Source organism: Boleophthalmus pectinirostris, unplaced genomic scaffold, assembly GCF_026225935.1.
Source record: "Boleophthalmus pectinirostris isolate CB_2022bp ecotype Guang Dong unplaced genomic scaffold, ASM2622593v1 HiC_scaffold_20, whole genome shotgun sequence".
Classification (NCBI taxonomy): Eukaryota; Metazoa; Chordata; class Actinopteri; order Gobiiformes; family Gobiidae; genus Boleophthalmus; species Boleophthalmus pectinirostris.
The window spans coordinates 27250067-27273056 of record NW_026571153.1 but is presented as its reverse complement, the minus strand read 5'-3'; the positions used below and the strand labels follow the sequence as shown (position 1 = coordinate 27273056).

General features: G+C 38.5%; 1 protein-coding gene across 2 annotated transcripts in view; it reads right to left on the bottom strand.

The window, feature by feature from the left end:
* tmem102 (transmembrane protein 102) overlaps positions 1-22086 on the bottom strand; it is a 73557-nt gene extending 51471 nt beyond the window's left edge. The window contains exons 1-2 of one of the 2 annotated variants that reach the window (XM_020922260.2): positions 21843-22086; positions 16432-16635 (exon numbers count right to left, since the gene is read on the bottom strand). In XM_020922260.2, the coding sequence (XP_020777919.1) occupies positions 16432-16633 (202 nt within the window). In that variant the 5' untranslated portion in view covers positions 16634-16635; positions 21843-22086. The remainder of the gene's footprint in view (positions 1-16431; positions 16636-21842) is intronic. The other variant, XM_055156839.1, reaches the window with a different exon arrangement.
* Between the last annotated feature and the right edge of the window lie 904 nt (positions 22087-22990).

Below are 22990 nucleotides of genomic sequence, written 5' to 3'. Positions count from 1 at the left end.
TATCTGTCTCTCCTCACACTACAGGAAGAATAGCTATCATTTGGAACAAAACGGAGGCGTACTTTCACTGTAAAGTCAAACAAAGAATGACCTTACAAAAAAACACAAGCAGAACAAGCAACAGAAGCCATCAAAAATGAGTGAATGTAGTGTGAGGCGAGTGTTATCAGTAGAGCTCTTTATAGGAGGATTAATCCCCGGGTCCCCAAGGTGAAGGCACCCACCACCCGTGCACTGTTCAGAAATTCATATGAGGAGATTAGACTAGAGAGAGGGCTGCTCAAGTCATCTGATAGAAGATGAGGAGGTGTACGAGGGAGGAAGACGAGACCACAGAAAGACGACAGGGAGGCTAATGGTGTGACGGCGAGGGGGCATTATACTCAAAAGGTTCGGGAAGTACACAGAATGGGTTACATATCATTTACTTTTTGATACTTTTATACTCTGCTTCCATGGCAGGGTGAGGGTGAGCAGACGTCCCCATTTCCCCGGACAGTCCCAGTTTTGAACCCTGTGTCCCCTGTCCCTGTAGATTTATACAAAACCACTGATTTGTCCCAGATTTATACAAGAAATGTCCCAGGTGTCCCCATTTTTGACCAATCTGGTCATTTGTTTAAGTAAAATACAAAAAAAGTTGCTTAAAAACGACCAAAATACAAAGAAAATGTGACTATACTTGGGCTGGGCATCATTAAGAAGTTGCCGATACGATACATACCTTGATACAGTGGACTTTCGATTTGATACGATATATTTCAAATCAATTCGATATGGTTCAAAAATTAAATAATAAAATATAAAATGAATCCTCAAAACAGTGAATGTGTCAAATGCGTTCCTCTAAACAAGCAACAAAACTGTAGTACTGTAACAAAATAATTTAGTAAAATATATCAAAAAATACTCTTGATGATATATTGATACAGCAGCCCATGATATCGATACTGCATCGTCACATTAAACAATATGATATATTGATATTTTTGCACACCCCTTGTCTATACTGACTCATATCTTAGTCATGAATGGTCTCTGCTTAATACATCATAAATGAACTCCTTTGAATTAAATAAATTAACTCCTTTTCTCAAGGATGCATTTTGATATTAAAAGGAATCACAGTATGGATTACTCCTGATGCTCCTGACTACAGGAGCCGTAATGCTGCAAGTGATGCAGCTTTGTAGTTTACTAAAGTCATACTAAGACACCCCAATAAATTCATATATAAAGCGCTTTGATGAAATTAAAGACTTTTAAGTGCGCCCTATAGTGCAGAAAATACGGTATGTACAGGTAACACATTGGGTTATGCTTTATACATCGTTAGGTTAATCCATTAAAAAAAAAAAAGTTAGTTACAGTCCTACAGCTAACCAAAAGGAGGGTTTGAATGGTGTCCGGGAGAGATGGACAAAATATTCAGGCGTGTTTCTGACAAGGCAACATTACAACATGGTAGAAAGCTCCAAAAAGTTAATTTTATATAACAGGCCCTCTTTAAAAAAAAAAAAAAAAAAAAAAAAAAAACACGCACCTTCTCCAGACTCATTCTGATCATTAAAGCCCACAAAATTCTTCACAATTCACTCAAAATGCTTCTCAACTTTCGAATGCAGACTCTAGTGTTGTTAGCCTCATTTGAGCTGCTTCATTGTCAATGCAAAGTCCTTATGCCCTCTACTTTCAACCATGGAGTTTTGTATGCTCAGAAATCACGACTGAAAAACTTTTAAAACTCTAAAATGACAACATTTACCACCATTAATGAGACAGGAATATGTCTATCTGGCACTAGAAGGAGTTTAATGTACATTTATTTGGCCGTTTATTTAAAATGGCTGACAGAAGCAAGGAAATGATGCCTTCAAATGATCCTCTGAATATTTAATTGCTTTTGGAATGAGGGGAGAGCGACGCCGACTGTCACTTCAGGTTATTTAAAGTGAAAGGGGGTTGCCAGATACGTGCCACGCCAAGTCAAAACACATTTTGCCAACGAGACAAATTCATTTTCAATTAGACAACTTCACAATGAGACAAAGCGGTTCACTTCAGTCAAAAATAGGAATCAGAAAAGTGAGGTTTTGAAGCTACTAGATTGCGTTATTGTGCGGTTTACAGTACATTTTGTGAGTTTATATCATAGGAACTGGTAATTAGTCTACAATAGGTTGGATTTGTGTGACATCACATTATTGAATTTCTCTAGTTTAACCCGAGCTGGAGACAGGTTATGATTCTCAGGTGGAGTTTGTTGTGTAACCGTCAGATTGCAGATTGTGACCTGGTTTGTGGTTCATCTCTCTGTCATTACTGGGCCTATCCACACCAAACAAACTGTGGTGTCATTATTCAATTCAAAACATGATCACGGTCAGTAAAAGAGTTAGAAATATAAGATTAATATGGCAAGTTCGTGGAGCCAACCCTAAACAAATACCGTAATTTTCGGACTATAAACCACTACTTTTTTACTCACACTTTGAACCCTGCGGCTAATACAACGATGCGGCGAATATATGGACAGATCACTTCTTTGGCACATTGTCCATTCATATATATACGGTCTATGGTTTGGAAAGTGCAGAAAGCATCGCTGTCTGTGCGGTTCACATGAAGTTGCAACATTAGCGCTGTTGTCAGCACTAAAACATTTTATCTCCGTGTGATAAAATAAGTTCTGATGCTAAATGAACATTAGAGAGAGAGTGAGAAACGTCTTTATGACTCGTATGTGTTAAATGCAGGTGAATGAGTAAATGATAAGAAGAAATGTCTCAAACTTCAGTAGCTGGTGTGGTGTAGGATTTTGACCCTGCGGTGAGGTGACCACCGGGGTCAACATATCATATAGTATTTTGACCCCGGGGTCAGAATCCTATTATGGTATGTTGACCCTCCCTATGAAAATCTATATTTTATTAATAAAGAACTTGAATTTTATAGACAAACTTTGAATATTAATACTATATCTGCAAATTAAAACATACTGACATATTTATTCAAGTGTTTTTAAAGAACTCAGATGCATTTTTTTATGTCGATTATAACTTTTGAATGTAAAAAAAATCCTTAGTTATTTAAACATATTTGACTGAAAATGAGAGAAGTAGTTATTAATGAGTTTGGTAATCAAAGTGATGTATAATAATTTGAATCTTGTTCAAATAGACAGAGATGATCAGTTGAGTAGTTAAATAGATGACTATAGTAATCTGACCCCCCAATATGTTTATTATAGTTATTATGATGTAAAGTAAGAAGTCATGTTAGCTGAATATTGACAATGATTAGTTATATATAAAGGAGGTCAACATCCTATGACTATAGTAATCTGACCACCAATATGTTTATTATAACACAACATGACTAAATTCAAGGTCATTATTCTTACAAACCATTGCCTAAATTGACATTATGATTAAAGATGATCTGAACAGAGCAAACTAAAAACCATAACAATGTTAAATACAATATAAAAGGTGACAAGATTGTTCTGTATATGCAATTTTAACAATACATTACATTTATACAAAATACCAAGTCGTTCTCCATCAAAACATTCCTTAAAATACCTTAAAAGAAAGTGAATATGTAGCACTATACAGTAAAAGTAAACTACATGAGAAATAATGATCAGATAAGTAACTACTAAAGAAAAAAGTAAGGAGAGTCAAAATCCTATGGGGGGGTCACTTTACTATAGCGCTGTGTTCACCCCAGGGTCAATGTACTATGGGGGTCAAATTACTATCTCACACCAGACATCTACTCATACCTGATCCATACACCTATCCCCGCCCCCAGGAGAGTCTGAAATATGCTGAAATGCTACAAGACACTGACATGATGCAGACAGAACAGAGACTCTTTCTGCAGGAGACATGCACCGTAGAGCGCAGGGAGAGATGGAGTGATGCACTGAGGAAGATGCTAGTTTAATTGTATTTTGAACAGTTATTTTGCATTTCATGTACACACGCTCTTCATTGAAAACACAGGAAGAAATGCAGTTGATGCAGCTTTTAAGTTAAAGACAGTTGATGTGACTGTATAAGAAGAAAAAAAAAAACTTCTGCACAGGAGCTTGGCATCAATGAGTCGATGGTGAGATGTTGGCGACAGCAGTTTGACGAACTGACTCAACGCAAAAAGCAGATGGCCTGAACTTGAAAACATTCTTGAAGAGGTGGACACCTGCGGCATATAGACAGGTGTGGCCTACAGGTGTACACATTTTTTTTGCTTTTAAAATTGAGTTGATGCAGCTTATATTCAGGTGTGCTCAATAGTCCTGAAATTACGGTAATAAGGTTGACCATTTGTGGATCAAAGGTTTGTATGTTTCTTTCAAAAACTAAATCTCACATTCATGGGTTTCAGAATGAAGAAAATGTTGTACTGTTGACATAGCGATTAACAACTTAAACCAAAATACATCGTCTGAATGGTGAAACTAGAGATCGACCAATATGAGTTTTTCCATGACCAGTGAGATATATTAGAATCCAGAGCTGCTGATACACTTTGCCGATATTTTTAGGCTGATAGGTGGGGCCTATTTGGATAATTTCTCCAAAAACATTCAATTTCGAATTACTCCTTAAAGCAGGGGTGTCAAACTCATTTTGGTCCAACCTACTTTGATCCCAAAGGGGCCGGATCAGAAAAGTCATGGCATATAAACCCCAAAAATAACAATAAGTTCAAATATTTGTGCAGAGAAACACAAATCTATTACAGAAATATTTTTTAATTGATGAACTCTTTCTTTTACATAATATGATAATATTATGAACAACCTGAAACTTTAAGAAAAATGTAATTTCAACACAAAGTTTTAACATGAACTTGTATGCAAATAGGAATAAGTAAATTTTTCTTGGAAAATCCTGCACTCGGCTCCACTTTTCTCATTTTGGACATTTTTCTGATGAGGGTGTCACGGTCAACAGTCAAAACGATCGTCCTTTAAGAGCGTTTGGAAAGAGGCAAGTCTTCATTTGTGCTGCTCTGGTGGGAGGGGCCACGTACAGAGGCGCTGGAGACACTGCTGTGATAAGCACAGAGAATTAACTATATTTTAATAGAAAATATAATTAAAATAAAATAATTCAAATATTTTAGTAGAAAATCAGCCGAGAGCCAGATTAAAGGTCTTGGAGGGCCGGATCCGGCCCCCAGGCCGTATGTTTGACACCCCTGCCTTAAATATTGTATACACTTTTTTAGTACTCTGCACTGAACTAAAATATCGCTTCTGTCTTGTAGGTGAACCAGTATGGGTTTATCTCTGATAACCCATGATTGAAGTTTTATTGATACTCTGCAGCTGATGTCATCAACATTCCCCGGGAGTGTGAAGCTAACTGAAAGCACTACTCTGTTAGAAGCTATTACACAAACTAGACTTAAACTGAGCTTCATTTTAACACAATCTGATCAGAAAGAGCTGATTTAGGCCCCTTGAAAATGTGCTCTTTAAATGCAAATTGTTATTTTTTTTTAAAATGCGTTTTCAGTCTTAAAATGTTTTGGCTGTGTTTGCTGATGTGTGCATTGTATCGCCATGGTAACCGATGATCGTTCCTTCAACAGAGATGTACAGAGAACACCCCCAGTTTGATGTCACTGCAAAGTCAATCAATAGGCCTGCCCCATCCATCTGAAAATATAACATCATCAAATTCTAAAAAACATGAACACAACTCATTGACAATCCACTCATCTCCTGCTTGGCGGAACTCCCATCACACCCAACCAAAAAGCTTAATAAGGAAAATATTTTATCCTCGTTGTGCTGGCAGGCTCCATCGTCCGAAATGGCAGATATTTTTAGCTAAAAGGATGGGTCCAGGCCGCTAGTTAAAAGCCTGGCCCTAAATCAGACGCTGTAGTGGAGAGAGAGTGTTTTCAGTGAGGTGTGGAGGACCAGGAGGGGGAAAAAACAGCGAGTTGTGAATGATTGAGGAGAGCCACGGGCACGCCACTTAATGAGGCAGGGAGCGGCGCTGGAGTGAGCCAGAGGGGCGCGGGGTGCTTTAAGGTAATCGCTCTGCCCTGAAATGTGCTCAAACGGATGGAGTGGCCAGCAGAGGGCAGTAGTAATATTTCCTCATCCTCAGTGTTCATGTGTCTTTAAAGTGCACTATGTAACTTTGTGGTTGGGGGGTCACCTGCTTGTTTCTATGGTGATGTCATTCCTCTGCTTGGAATGTTCCACACTATGACATTATACAGCTCTAACTTACATTTATTCAATTACAGGTAGATTTATAGCTTAAAAATCCCTAGAAAAACAGACATTCTGACTGTGAACGGGGTCGCCTTTCCACAGATCTGACCTGTAACTTGGTTTGGTTTGGTCTTCATGAAGATAGAAAGGTTTAATACCATACTGTGAAACATTCCAGACAAAGCAACATGGAGAAAAGTATTTGACAGACCCTCCACCAGAAAAGTTACACAATGCATCTTTAAAAAGGGCCCACATTATACTATTTCCTGAATTACATGATAATGATATTTCCTCATCAAAAACATAATTGCAATTTTCCTGCATATTTAGGCTGAGTTCTTCTCTCACACAGAAAACACACCGTTCCACCTCGTGATGTCATGTGGTAATACAGCAAGTGCTCCACTGTATTTTTAAATTCGAGCACGGAATCCCAACCGAAGTCCGACAGGTTCAGACAAATATTTAGAATGCGTGTTGGTTTATGCTTATGTTCGGGCTCAGGTTGGACTCTGACACATCGGCGCATCAGCTGTTTCCCGTTTCCAGTAAAATCAGTTTAGATACAAGTCAAAACTGTGGAGCTTCACCTCGATCCGTGTGCTGTGTGGATGTAAGCACACGTGAACTACTTTCACCTTTTTACTTTTAAAGAACCCCTCAAACTGGATTAATAGCTCTGTTTTGTGGACCGGATGTCATTATTTGCGAAGGACAATTTCTATGGATAATGTGGATGAGATGCTGCACTTTAAATTTACCGCTTTATGAGAAGTGAGGAATAAAGTCTTCTCATTATTTTCACTCTGTCCCAGGTTAGTATTTTGTGTCTCTGTGTCCATTAGAGGAACACAAACAATATCCTCTGTGTGTCATTAGGCCTGTGGAAATAGTGTGATTTTAATAGTGTCAGGTACAGACACAAATATCTTAATGCCTATCGGGCTCCGGGTGGATTCGATCACTGCTCCGTCAGATGAGGACCAGGCGGACCGCACGCACATTTTAAACTCCATACACTTTCACTAGAATAATTTGGATGATTTCAGCCCTGAAACAAAACAACTCCAGGTCTGTTTTTCAAGAGGTTACCACATTCTGACATGGCTTAAAGCTCACAAGAGTCCACTTTACGTAATGTGACCTGTAATGTTTTCTATGACCATATATGCTTACAAAGGTAAGTTCAGACTGCAGTTAGAGAGCCTCATAATTGGTCGGAGCTTCCTAGAGTGGGAGGGGATAAGAACAACAATGTGTTTTCAGAGACCGCAGTAAAGATGAAAAGATTTTATATTTGAGAACGAAACAAAACACAAGTCAGTGTTTTGTGATGAAGGAATGACTCATGGCAGACAGCTAAAATAAATACTTTTGTCATAGTCTGTACTGGCTTAACACTTTTCACTTTACACAGAGAATCCTAGAAATGGGTTAACATGTCAGAAACGCAGACAGTGCTTCTTAAGGCAAGTTTCGACTGGCACTTGGGCATAGTTTACAGTAAGAGAGGACGGACATTCCATGCTCTGGGCACGGCTCAGGGACCAGGGTTTACCATAACTCAGCTTTTCTTAATGAATAAACTCTAAATCTTAGCTAAATTACACTCACAATTATAAGGCTGATCTGAGCAACTCACAAAAGGACATTTAATAATTCCAACTATGTGGTACTGTGAGACATGGCTAAAGCTAGTCTAAAAACACTAAACTACTGGTTTATGTCAATTTTTTTACACTTTAATTTGCCTTCTGTGCACCTTCACAGTGTTTTAACCTCTCTTTATGTAATGCAGCTGCTTTGGCTGTTGTTAGATGCATTATGGGTAAACAGGAAACACCTGTTCCAAACCCGCTAGCTTTGTTTTGCGAACATGTCGGCTTAAAGTATTAAGTTCCATTCACCATATCATAAGATCAAGGTCAGCATTTGGTGAGAAATTATTATTTTCCCGTCAGCTAATTTAACCAAGAACCGAGAACAAAGAAAAAAATAAGGATTCCAAAAAAAAAAAAAAAGAGGACTGCAATGGCAATTAGATTTTTTTATTTTTTTTTTTAGCTAGGCAAAGGAGGGGGTGCAAAGGGGTCTGTTGTCCCAAGCCCCAGGTTCTTAAGGACCCAGAATCTTTCTATTCATTTTAGAGGGGACTCATGTGAGGCTTCTTGCTCCGGGACTCCAAATTTCTGTTGACAGGTCTGGTTTTAATAATAGAATTTTGTTCAAAGTTCACGTTTTAAAACAGAAGAGCCGAAAGGACTGAAATATTAACTGACAAACCAATAAATGTTAGCAGGTTTTATGCAGAATAAGACTTATAAGACTTGTCTTTTGTAGTGGAAATTATGGTACTTTACCATTTTGTGAAATATCTCCATTCAAACTGCGATTTAGGTTGTGATTAATCTCGCATCCCTACAAACAACTAGTGCTGTTCTGATACCATTTTTGGGATCCGAACCGACACTCATAATTGGGCTTAGTGTACTTTGTGTACTTTAGTGTAGTGTATTCGTCAATACAGATTTTGTTACAGTACAAGAGCAATAAATCAATCTACTAAAAGGCCATTCTAAGAAAATCTAGAAGAATAAAACTGATTGGGAACTAAGTGTTTTGAGTCAAATATATCATGATTTTGACCATAAGTAGTGCTGATTTAAGCACTTATACTTTTCTAATTCGTCACTTTCTACCACAGCTTGGATAAAACCATCAGTGAGGCCTGTAAAAAAGACACTTGTCCTGAGAGCACATGGCTGATTCTGTCAAGTAAACAAAGTCAGAGTTAGTGCTGTTGTTGCTGTTGTTGGGCTGCACTCTCTGTAGCGCAGTTTTTCTACTACGTTCAGCGTCCACACTAAAGGCAAAATGAAGGTATCAAAGAGGTAACACAGATGTCTTTTCTGTCATTATCAGCATGTTCCCTCCACAGTCCACATGAAACCTGCTCTGGGTGTTAACAGTAGCATTATCCACCGAGGTAAACAGCGGCTGCTCGCAGGTCCTCACTGTGGAAAATACACAGTATCGGATCAGTGATTTGGTCTGAGTACTTGGCGATAACAGATACTTGTAAAAATGTGCGGTACCTGAGCTTTTGCTGATACCAGTAATGGTATTGGAACAACCCTACAAACAGCCCTAAAAACAATTACAATGTTCTAAAATCACTTGTTGAGTTGATAAATAGTTTTTGTTTCTTATCTTAGCTGAAGGTGACCTCCATGACAGGGCTGCTCCTCCTCTGTATAACCAGCTCTACTCTGCACTGTTCAATCCTTACGAGATACCAGGAACACAGCATCATTTAAATCCAGAGAAGGTCATATTTTAAGGCAACGCCATTTTAAAAAGTCATCATCCACAAGCTGAGACACAAATCTCACAAAGAAACCAGCTAGCAACAAACTGAGGAGGGAGGATAAGAATAAGCACGCCCTTCACTCAATGTTTAATGAAGCACGGCGTATAAAACCAAGTGCTAAAAATCAATGTGATGTATTGTGTTATATTATGTAGTGAGGAATGGAGGTAGACGCTACAGAACGCGGAGGAGTTTTTCCGAAGATAATGTCCAAATGAACCTTTTGTGCAATAATTCAGAAGGCGTGTAAAGTAAGAGTCATTTCTTTGTTGGCTGCACATGAATGGAGCAAAGGACTGTGGTCGATGTAGTTTTCATCGTATTTTCAGTTTACCGTGTTGCTGCATTTTAGGGCTATAGATATATTACAAAAGGGCAGTGTTATTTTATTCTAAACTATATTGATCTAGTTTTGTGCTTACTGGTTTTCATTTCTGTCCTGTGACTAAGGACATTTTTAGTATCTATCAAGTATCTTCTTTCAATACTAGTTTTAGTGTTGATTAGTTTCTGATTTGACACTTCGGACAACCCTAATCCTTATCAGACTATTACCTATGTAAACGTAAAATTTACATAAATATAAACATTTTCAAACCAACATACTTTTTCACTTAGTCATTTACAGTATTTTTCGGACTATAATGCGCACTTAAAATCCTTTCATTTTCTCAAACATTGGACCTCATGTATTAATTCTGGTTGTGCTTACTGACCTTGAACTGATTTTATGTGGCACATGGTGTTCAAAAATCTGTCAAAATGTTTTAAAACAACTTTGGTAAGCTACGAAGCCACACTGCTTGATGGATTGTCGAGCCTCGCAGAGTAAAGAGCAAAGTATAGTTCTGTGTCAATGCAATGTACCCTGCCGCCATCGCCTTGTCACAGAAAGAACACCTACAGTCCATTGAATCGTGTCCTTTAGTCCGACAGAAGCTGAACCGCCTCAGCGCAAAGGAAGCGAGCCGTTTTTTTCACCGCTTATAGTTTATGCAAAGTGTCGTCCGATAGTTCCACTTAATGTGCCTTATGTATGAAAAACAGATAAGAGAATTCAACCTTATCGATATTGAACTGTGCGCCTTTTAGTAAAAAAAAAAAAAAAAAAAAGGGTAAGTTTTTAGTTAAAAGTCTACAAAACAAATGTGTAACCTTTAAGCTGCGTTACCTGATCAGCGCCTAATTTTATAGTTACAGACAGCACCCCATTTTTAATCTTGCGTAACTTTTTGAGGAAATTGCACTTTTCAGAGTAGAATACTAGCATACTTTTACACTTTTGAGTAATATTTTACTGAATTAACAAGTACTTTAAGTTATTTTTCCCCATTGTGAGGAAGTGACAAAAGCGTATGTTCACAATATGAAATTATTTGAACATTTATGTTTGAACTCCCTGTAATGTTGTTTTTGTCATTTTTGTGCCCATCTTTTGAACATACCAGATGTTGTGCAGTATTTAATGTTTTGTCCTTCCAATTACATGAATTATATCTGAATTATAAATCTGAAGTTCTTTATGTTACACTTAATTGAGTTGTTTCTTGGATCACTACTTTGTACATTTATTTGAGTAATAATATTCTAAAGCACAGGTGTCAAACATGCGGCCCGGGGGCCAGATCCGGCCCTCCAAGACCTTTAATCTGGCCCTCAGCTGATTTTCTACTAAAATATTTTAATTATATTTTCTATTAAAATATTGGTCATTTTCTGTGGTGTTTATCACAGCAGCGTCTCCAGTGTCTCTGTACGTGGCCCCTCCCACCAGAGCAGCACAAATGAGAACTTGTATCTTTCCAAACGCTCTTAAAGGACGATCGTTTTGACTGGCTGTGACACCCTCATCAGAAAAATGTCCAACATGAGAAAAGTGGAGCAGAGTGCAGGATTTTACAACAAAAATTTACTTATTCCTATTTCTACAAGTTAATGTTATACAAGTTCATGTTAAAATTGTGTTGAAATTGTATTTTTCTTAAAGTTTCAGGATGTTCATAATATTATAATATTTTGTAAAAGAAAGAGTTCATCAATTAAAAAAGATTTCTGTAATAGATTTGTGTTTCTCTGCACAAATATTTGAATTTATTTTTATTTTTGGGGTTTATATCCCATGAGTTTTCTGATTCGGCCCCTTTGGGATCAAAGTCGGTTGGATACGGCCCCCGGACCAAATGAGTTTGACACCCCTGTTCTAAAGTAACGTTACTCTTACTTGAGTATAATTTCTGGCTACTCTACCACCTCTGGACAGTGCACAGTGATTTAAATTTGCAACGTTTTTTCAGTACGCTCTTTGGGGAGAAAACACAACATTTGTAATTCCAATATTGTTACATCCATACATTTCAAGCTGGCCCACCTTTCCTTGCAAAGTGAATAAGCCTCCCCTACCTGGCCAATCGTTATTTCCGTTCAGGCGTAAGACAAACTCAGCCCTCCTGCTAGCTAACAGGCTCCCACGTCTGATCACCAGGTTGGGGGTCTGGAGCTGCATCCTTTTACCTCTTTCATCCCGCTTTTGTTTTTTGCTGAGATTCGGGTCGGTACAGCGGCGCCTGCCAACTCGCCCCAGGCAAAGACAACTGTTTACTCCGAGGCAGAGTAAATAAGGGTCTGTCTCGGATCTGTCAGCCAGTGAGGAGCAACTAAATATAAAAATAAAATAAAAAAACACGCTCCAGCAGAGGTTTAATCCAGCTCTGGTTTGTGAGGCCAGTCTGACAGCGTGTGGAAGGCCCAGTGGGGAACATGAATGAACACCAACTTTGAAAGCCCTGTACACTATTTTTCCCATGTATTTGAGCAAAATGTGTACAGATATAATGTATAAGCAGCTCGAGGTCAAAATATGTCTCCAGTGTGCTGCCTGCATCTAATAAGAAAGTGTTTTAAATGTCCGGTAATCAGGAAGTGCGTATTAGCATGTGTTAGGATGTGTATGTATTTAAATACTGGAACAATTTTATAGGGATTCTTTTCGAATTTTCACAACGTTTTAACCTTTTTAAATCTTCAAAGCGCCTAAAAGTGATCTTTGCAAGACTCGGAGACCTGCTCTGAGCCCGCACCAGTTCTCACTCTGATAGGTCCAAACGCTCCACGCCGTGCACATTACAGACTTCACACGGATGGGAGGAGCTCACCCGTATAGGCTCTTCATGTTAACTTTATGTTATGTCACAAACCATGAAGAAGTTTGGAAACATGCGATGACGACTTCCGGTGTAGTTCCCGACACTTGTCTCACCGACCGACTGTGATCAAACCCACTGAAGTAAATGTGATCAGTGGTAAAATGTAGACTGCAGATGTATGTGCTGTTTGGAATCATCTGGAGTTTGTCCCTGATCTCTTCTAATCACATGTACCAGTGCACTCGGAGTTGTGTGTCAGTGGAGAAATGATGAAAACTGAGGTGTGGTTGGAATTGTTGAGTCGCCAAACATAACGGAACTAAGGATGTAACAATAACCGAAATATCATGAATCGTATAGTCTTAAGTCTCGCAATAATACCGTGAGCTGTCACAATATATCAAATCACAAGTTCCTTTACTTAAATGCACGTTTTATAGTAGTATAGTAGTAGTATAGTCTTATAAACATCGGGAACTACATATCCCATGGTTCATTTCAGTGCAAACAACATGAAGAAATGTTTTACTTGAATTCTTCGGATTATGACAAATAATTCACACCAAAACTTGTCAAAGTATTTTAAAAGCAAAAAAGTCTCCTACCTACAATTATATAAGCCTCTCCAAAATATCACAATAAATATTATCGTACCGAGAGATTTGGATTAGGGTGACCAAACGTCCGTTTTTCCCCGGACATGTCAATTTTTTGTGTCCTGCCCTGGGCGTCTGGGGGTTTTTTTGTTTTTTTTTTATGTGAAGGAAATGTCTGGGTTTTCATAACCGTTCATTGGGCCATTACACTGAGCGTCTCTCGTAGCTCTGGAACTCAGAAGGAGCGAGCAGACGCCAACAGTCAGTCAGTCTGCAACATGCCAAAGTACAAATGCGCATTTAACAATGACTTGTATAAGAAATTCTCCGTTTTCCAGCCCATTCCGGACAAGTGGGAGGCCATGTGCACAGGTTGCGAGGTGAGAGTAGCTCAATGTCGAGGCTCCACCCCCTACCCCGGGAAGGTGTCCGGGTTTTCACAAACGGAAATATGGTCACCCTAATTTGGCTATCAGCACATCTCTAAACGGAATACTACAATGGCAGATGAAGAAAACTGGGCCATTTTTATTTTTTTCTAGATTTTGTCAGACTTATTACCGTGAACAGTCTTCCTAGTTTGTGACATAAGCGTGAATACAGCCTATTGAGGAAGTAAATGCAGAATAGAAAATGATTCATACGACGTCATCTTGGTTTCACCTTCCAGATTTTATTATAGTTCTATGGTGTCACTGTATTGCTAATGCGAATGCTAAGCGCCGATACAGCTAACCGGCACAAATGCAATGCAAAATGCAAACTATAATGCAAACTTGCATTATAGTTTTTCAGCTCATAATTCAATCTTTTTGTAAATTAATCTTCCTGAGTTTAAAACGTCCACTTTGAACAGAATCCCATTTCTAAAACAGAAATCTGAAATTTCCTCATAATCTCAACACCTGTTGGAAAAATCATAAATTAGGCTTTTTTTGTTTTTCGAAGCTTTGCAGTTGGAGTGAACCTGCCAATTTGGCACTCTCCTTTAAAGACGCTTAAGTGGAATTAAGCGGTTTTAACTGGTTTTCACTGAGTAATCATGAGCTCGAGCTTGGAAGGCGGCACCATTACATCTGAACTGTTAATCTCTATAGTGTATATTTGCTGGAAGAACCTATATTTAGTTGCACGACACGAAGCAGAGAATGAATGCTAAAGGCGTAAATACCACTGTGAACAGCTGAGGGTGACATACATGGAGTTAACACCAAAGCAATCACTTCAAATCCACTCACGTCAAAATAACTGTTCCATAATCACCATGTAGAGCCAATAATAGAAACACGGAACACACAACAAGTAGGATAAATACTGGTACGGAAACTTCATATCAGTTTGAATGTAATGTATCTATAGTAAATATTTTAAATCTCAGATTAAAACTAGCATTTTTATTTTTTTTTTACCAATACTGAAAGGTTAATTGGTGAATGACATTTTCCTTTATCAAAACTACTGCATGGTAATTCAAAACAAACGGCTCTTATTTTGTGCAGAAAATGACACATCTGGGAGTGACTGCTCTGGATTTCTGAGCCGATACCAATATCCAATATTTGGCCTATTGCTGTGGCCAATAACTGATATTTTCTGATACCGATATTGAGCTTCTAAAAGGATCTGATCTAACCCTGCGTATAATTCTCTCCAACAGAAAACACTCTGTTCCACCTTGTGATGTCCTGGCGTAATATAGGAAGTGCTCCACTGTTTTTTTAATCTCCACACACCTTCACTAGAATCATCTGGATAATTTCAACTGTGGAGTTGCCAATCTCTACTGAACTAAAAGGTAAAAAGGAAAATTACAGCTTTATGACCTCACTAGGTAGAACAGAGCATTTTGAACTTTGGGGATGCAAACAGTCTAATAATAAAGGTTTACTTAAACAAAACACAACTTCACATTCTACACATTCTAATATGTCTTAAAGCCTGCGAGAGTCCATTTAGTGTAATAAAAGACCTTTAAAATCCATAGTAAGGCCCACAAATTTATCTTAAGTTGAAGTAAAGATGATGAAGTTACAATTTACGTATGTAAAAATAACACAATGTAATAATTTATTTGACATATAATAAATTATAAATTGCAGTGTCTCTTCTATTTCCATTCTGACTCATGAATCTGTTCAAAAAGACAAAACTAATGCCCTGAAGACAATCTGGGACTGAGACATGGCACGAAGAGAATGCGGTAGAACAAATATCAGTATCGAATATCGGAAGATAGCAATAGTGGCACCGATATATCACCTCTCCCTGCATTATATTGTTTAAAACACCACTGTGGTATTGTGACAGCACTACCACAGTACAGCGGCTATTTTGGAAAACACAGATATTTCTTGATAATAATACCGGAGTGAGCTCAGCAGAGTTCAGGTCTCCACATGTACGAGGGCCCAGAGACGAGAGAGAGAGAGCAGGTGTGGGCAGAGCGCTCAAACAAAACCACCTTCAGCAAATAACAAGCAGCACCAAGAGCACGCACTTCTCACACTGTGCTTGTTAAGATGAAGACATGGCAGAATTCTAAAAGCAGCAACTGCATCACATGAATACACTGACACTGAATAATAAATAAAGTATGCTAAAATGTCCTAATCATTTTGTCAATATCAATGCAAATCCTGCTTTAGATTTGGTGAAACTCTTCCAGGTTTAGTTCTGGTGGGACCTAAATTTTTCAAGCAGAAGAACTTGGTGTAAAAAGTTATGATCCATTGGTCTGACATGATTTAACTTTTTTTTTTATTATATATATATTTTTTAGGGATTTTTTTTTGTTTTTGTTTTTTTTTTTTGTTATTTTGATAAAGGTATTTGAAAAAGCAGTACTCTGTTTCAGATCTTGTACTTCTGTCAAAATGTGTTTCATGAGTTTAAAGGCATTGTTCACAACTTTCAGAGGCCAGAGTTTTGCACCCACAATAAGTAACAACAACTAGCATGCTAAGAGTGCACTAGTGTTACTTCCTGCTTCATAATAAAAATGCTTTATAAACAGGCAAATCTGACTTAATCATACTAAACTGTAAGAACCAGACGTAAGTAAAATGTCTTCAGTACCTAGCATGTTGAAGATGAAGTCCTTGGCGGTGTGGACCTCTAAGGCAGTCTGGTCTCCAAACTCCCCCTGCTCCTGGTGCACCAGCTCGGTCACCTGTGCAGAGAGCTGCTCCAGCGAGGCCCCGGATCTGAAGTCCACCTCTGAGGGCCTCTTGGCAGGGGCCGGGGAGCGCGGGGCCACCGCACTCATCAGTGTCTCCATCTCTGAAACATACAAAAGCATTTTGTTTCATTTAGTTTCATTATTTAAACTTAATCCTGTTTCTGACATTTAAATTTAATCTTGACATTTAAAAACAAATCTCAAAGCAGCACGCTAGCTAGCTCTCTGTGTCTCAAAGCTAATGCCAACTTTTATCAAAAGTGTAAAATATAAGATAAACAACCAATTAAAATACAAAAAAAATCTAATGAAAAGGCTCCCTGCTTATTTTATATGTAGATTACTTCAGTTTGAGTTGTTATTTTAATTTATTAACTATTTACAGGAAAAAATTTGCATTAGTTTTAGCATTGAAATGCAAACATCTCCCTTTCTAAACACAGGCTCCTCCTGTGAATCATTACTTTAGTCTGTAACATTCATTTTAGCATGCCTCAGCTACTTGTGAACTTGTATGAAAAGGAGAAAACAAGAAGTGAAAGCCTTCAAAGAGCATATGAATGCTGTGGCCCCAGACACAAAAACACACGTGAGGCTGCCAAGGAGAAGCACCTGGCCTTTCTCCACTGTGCTGCAATCACAGGAGGACGAGAAACTCCACAAGTACTGCTACTGGAACACACAGATCAATACCAGCTTTCTGATTCCAGACATCCACTGCAGCACAAACTTGGGGTGATTAGAACTTTACAACACAAAGCTCAAGACATGGAATCATCATCAGGCTCGGTCCACATTTAGGCCTGAGCTCGACCTGGTTTAGTCCCAGGTTAGTCCCGGGTTAGACCTAGTTTAGTCTGGGGATGACTTTATCTTTATCTACAAAGAAAACAATCTTCAGATATAAAATTTCACAGATATTGGTTGCTCAAACATCATAGTTATTTACTCACAAAGCACTGTCAAATCCACCTGACACCTCCCGAATAAACATGCAAAAAGAAGTTGTGCATTTTTTTTATAGAATATGACCTAAATAAGAACAATGGTGTTATGAATATACTTAGAATATAAATATGACAAACTCTGTTTTAGAGCTATAGTGACAAAAACACCTTGTTAGCACAGATGGAGTGTTTTTACAATACCTGCCATGTGTTAATCATGGGACTAAAGGACGCTTGTTTTGAATGGAAATATGACGTCAGAGAACCACAAGGCTGCAATTGATGTGTCTGGAATTACAGAAGTGCATGAGCTATTTCAGTACAAACGGGCTGCCAGAGGTCCATAATTATATCTAGGTACATTTATAGAAGAAAATGTCTGTGTTTAATATATAAGCTATACCACAACCACAAGTAGAGCACAGTTTTTATCATAGAGCATGAAGCAAAAATATAAAACACTACACAAATTCTATTCCCAACCTTGTTTTAAGTATACATTTTGAGCAAAAACTACAAACTTTTTTTTTACTGTTCATGCTATTATGGCTGAGAAGATTATGGTTTGCTAAAATAAACTTGGCAAATAGTAAGCATACCAACAGGATCAGCGTTATAAATGGCAGTCAGTCACTTAGCAAGAAGCTTACAAACAATTTAGTGACAAATGTAGGTAATAGTAAGCCATTTAGCAACAAGTGTGAGAAAGGCTTTCACTACAACGTAAACTAATTAGGAGGCTTATAATATGCAAAACTATGAGGTTTGACTGAGATGGGGGCAGCTACAAATGGCCTATTATTTGTAAATGGGCACATTTTGAGGTATGGTAGGATATGAGTAGCCTATAGAAATTGCATCTAAGTCCAAGTTTAGGGCAGCACAATAAACTGCAAAAAGATGAATATACCCATACTTCATGAAGATGTGAGTCTGGACACTGTTGAATCTCCCAAAAATCAGATGGGTGTGATTGGCAAGTGGATTAGCCTATCAGGGACACGCATGCTCCATCCATATCAAAACAAGTGTCTGCTTAAAAGGGGAAAAAAAAGAAAAAATATCGCAGGGGACTGAAAAACATTGTGAATTTCTGCAGAATCAATGAGCAAAGCACTAAACTCTGGACCAGTATTTAGTGTGAAATTAAACTTTTCTCCCATCAGACAAACAATGGACCAATGAGCTCCTTTGTTTCACATGTATCACTGAAATAAACCAACCCAATTAAAAGTTATTACCAGGTTTGAGCCAGAGAGATACTTCTTGCTTTATACATTTCTGTTATTGTACTGAATTTGTGTCAATAATTATTTTGCAAATGGAATTATAGAAAAACACTTTTCCCCCCTCATAATGTGAACTTAAATTTAGCACTTTTTTCCCACCTTCTTTTTAAGAAATACCATGAAATCTACAAGCACAGCCATTAAAAAGGTTTTAAGATCTGAAAACTAAAGAAAAAAATCCAAAATAGATTTAAAGGTTCGCATCACAGCCCTCAGTAGGGTGACCAGATTTTCAAAATTTAAAACTGGGACACATCCGGGTTGGGATATTGGAATAAATAAAATTGTGAAAAGAGAAGAGTTGGGTATCAATATGACACATACCTCGATACATAGGCCATGATAGGATTCATGTCTCGATACAGCGCACTTTCAATTCGATACGATATATTTCAAACTAATTTGATGCTATTCAATAAAAAATGATGGCTGTGATACTAAAAGTCTTTGTTAAACCACTTCTTGCACAAAGTGAAAATGAAACACAATCATTTTAATCAACAAAACAGTGAACATGTCAGATGTGTCACTGAGTTTCCTTCCTCTAAACCAGCAACAAAACTGTAGTGCTGTAACAAAATAATTGAGTAAACTAAACCAAAAAAATATTCTTCCCCCACATTGATACTGTATCATCATATTAAACTATAGAATATATCAATATTTCAATATTTTTGCACATCCCTAGAAAAGAGAGCATCACTTTGTCCATTCTCAACTCGCAACTCTCGACTTTTGTTGGTGCATTTTGTCGCCTTATAGTCATTTCCAAGCACCGTTTTCTGTGTTTTAGCTAAACAAATGACAATATATTCCGCACGTTAAACCCAAATCCACTTTATTTCTATAGCACATTTTACAAACAAAGCAGTTTCCAAAGCTGCACAGAGAGCATAACTATTGGTGGGTATGAAATCACTCAAAAACAGGGACAACTGGGACATTTCTTATATAACAGAGGGACAAATGAATGGTTTTGGAGAAATCTGCTGGAACAGGGGACACAGGACTCAAAACTTGGACCGTCCTGGGGTAAATAGGGACGGCTGGTCACCCTGTCCCTAGGGAATGTTGACGACATGGGCTGCAAAGTATAAACACTGGATGCTCTGTCCTCATTTGAGAGGCTTTCTGCAACTACTTGGCAACAATAAGCCATTAATTATTTAAGAATCTCCATATTACAAGCTTGTAAATAGGGACCACGGATTTGGCAACGGATTTGGACAATAGTTCATGTATTTATGGACAGTGTTGGGAGTAACAGATTACATGTACCAGAGTTACTTAATCAGAGTACAAATTATGAGTAACTGTATTCGGTTACAGTTACTGTTTCAATGAGTGGTAATTGGATTACAGTTACTTTGTTGAAATAAATGGATTACATGGTGGTATTTTCCTGTTTTCACATTTTGGACTTTTTTTTTTTTTTTTTTGGTAATTCCACTCATTGCCGGACACTAAACCAGGACTAAATCAGGATTGAATCAGGACTAAAACCAGGTCTAAACTAGATCTAAACCAGGTCTAAATCAGGACTAAACCAGGACTAAAACCAAGTCTAAACCAGGACTAAATCAGGATTGAATCAGGACTAAAACCAGGTCTAAACGAGATCGAAACCAGGTCTAAATCAGGACTAAACCAGGACTAAAACCAGGTATAAGTGAGAGCTAAACCAGGTCTAAACTAGATTTAACCAGGTCTAAACCAGGTCTAAACCAGGTCTAAACCAGGTCTAAACCAGATCTAAACCAGATCTAAACCAGATCTAAACCAGGTCTAAACCAGGTCTAAACCAGGACTAAAACGGGATTTAACAGGACGAAACCATGCCGCTCGGACCATGTCTCCTCCTCTTCTATCAATAATAGTTTTAATATGATTAAGGAAAAACTGGGCTTTTTATTGTCTTTTAGCAGACAAAACATCTTATGTGAAGATATCCGAGTCTTTGCTACTCTATAGAAAATCAAGTAATCCAAAGTATTCAGATTACATTACTCACTTTAAGTAATTTAATAGATTACATTACAAACTACATTTTGGTGTATGTAATGTGTAATCTATAGGGGAATACATTTTAAAGTGACCTTCCCAACACTGACAATAAGCCATTAATTATTTAAGAATCTTCATATTACGAGTTTGTAAAAAAGGGACCACGGATTTGGCAACGTATTTGGACAATAGTTCATGTATTTATGGAGACAACGCGAGAGGAAATCGTTTCAATCCTCGATGTAAACAAATCTCAGTCAGGTGGCATGTCAATATGGCTTCTGTCCAACTCAACTGGGTCAATCTAGCCGCTAAGCTAATAGCAGCGCTAATTAGCCACCCTGTTGTCTCGGGATAAAAGCAAGCTAATTAATACTTTCACAGCTCTTAAAACAATACTTAAACAATCCATCTTAGCTGTAGAGCGCTTGAGTAACCATAAGTGAACGGTACGAGGCATGAGTCACGTAGGAGAGCTAAGCCGCCCGGGAAACGAGTTCATTTATCGGGCAATTAACTAGCCTAATCATTAGCACGCCGGGGCTAACGACAGGTGGCTACGGCCAGACAGGTGCAGCGACACAACTCAGCCCGCACGCAAATATTCACACGGAAACCTCCATCGTTACCCGGTTGTAGCCTGAATGCTAGCTGCCCATGCATTCCCAAGTAGCCCTGGAACCGCGAGCTAACACGCTAACTTCTTCCAAGCCCCACGGTGTGAGCGAATCCGCCGCTCCATGTTGGATTGCACGGGATTTGGGGCTCGTAACAAGTCTAACGCGCGTTGAAGATTTGTCCCAGGCATGCACATTAAATTAACTCATCTATAGATATGATACGATGCTTCATTTTCGTGCATTTGTGGAACTAGTGCAACGCAAGAGCACCATTACGCGTCAGGCTATTTCCAAAGCCCGTGCCAAAGGGATAGAGGCTAACGCACAACTTGCACGTATTTTGCATTCCGTATTTTTGCAAAACATGTGCCACAGATCGCACGCCTGGTTTCATTCTGGGTCCGATCGCCCCCTCCAAAAAAAAAAAAAAAAAAAAAAAAACACGCACCGACACACGTACCCTTTCCACGGCGAGGCGAGGGAGACCTTTAATCGTTATCTTGTCTGTTTACTATTTCGAAGATCCCCGTGGTGGTGCTTCTTCTCCGTCCACGCAGCTGTCATTTCCAAACGCAAGTCCCCGACGGTGCCACCTTCCCCCTGGCAACACGATCCCAGAAATCATGGTCCGAGCTACTCCTCCTCCCAGTTCCAGGATGCGCGCAGGGAAAGGGATTAGCGGCTGCTGGGAGTCAGTGGAGAGGGGAGTGGTGGTGGTGGTGGCACGGTTACGCATTACGCACGCCCCTCGTTAGCAGCGAAGCGCGCACGGATGGATTTGTGAGGTCAGGTTTATGATTAAAATCCCCTGCCCTGGTGAGATAGAGTCTGGTGGTGGAGGTGGGGTTTTAGTGGACAGGTGGGCGATTTTACTAAGCTCTGCACAGAGTGGAATGGTCTGTGAGGCTCTATTAGGCTATTGGGCAATAGTCAAGAAATGTTTTGCTCTCTCGCTCAGTATGCAGGGTTTTAAAATTTAAGATAAGATAATCAATAGAACCTTTGTTTGTCCAACAATGGGTAAATTCCAGTGTTGCAACATATAGTATAAAAACAGCAAGAGAATAGAAATGTGCAGTCAAAAGACAACATAAATGTATATTAAAACTTCAGCACAACATTGTACAATTATGGTAAAATAAATAAACTGCATATATTAGGTTTCACACAGGTTGAACGTCCACTATTACACAAAATTGAGCTTTATTTCAGTTTTATAATGTTCATACTTCTTCAAACTTTGTTATTAGTCTGTCCACATCTCCAAAGCTCAAAATGCTCTGTTCCACCTTGTGATGTCATGAGCTGTAGTGTTCAAGTTAACAGCTCCTTTTACTTTTAGTTCAGTAGAGACTGGCAATTCCAGGGCTGAAATTATCCAAATAATTCTAGTGAAGGTGTGTGGAGTTTAAAAACAGAGTGGAGCACTTTCTGTATTGATGTGGAAACAATTAACATTATAACAGAGATCAGAAAATAACGTAACATGGGCTGATGTGTATTATACATTTAAATATTAATACCATATATAATGTTACTATATAAATAATATAATAAATCAGTATTATACTTTTATTCATCTACAAGGGGAAATCA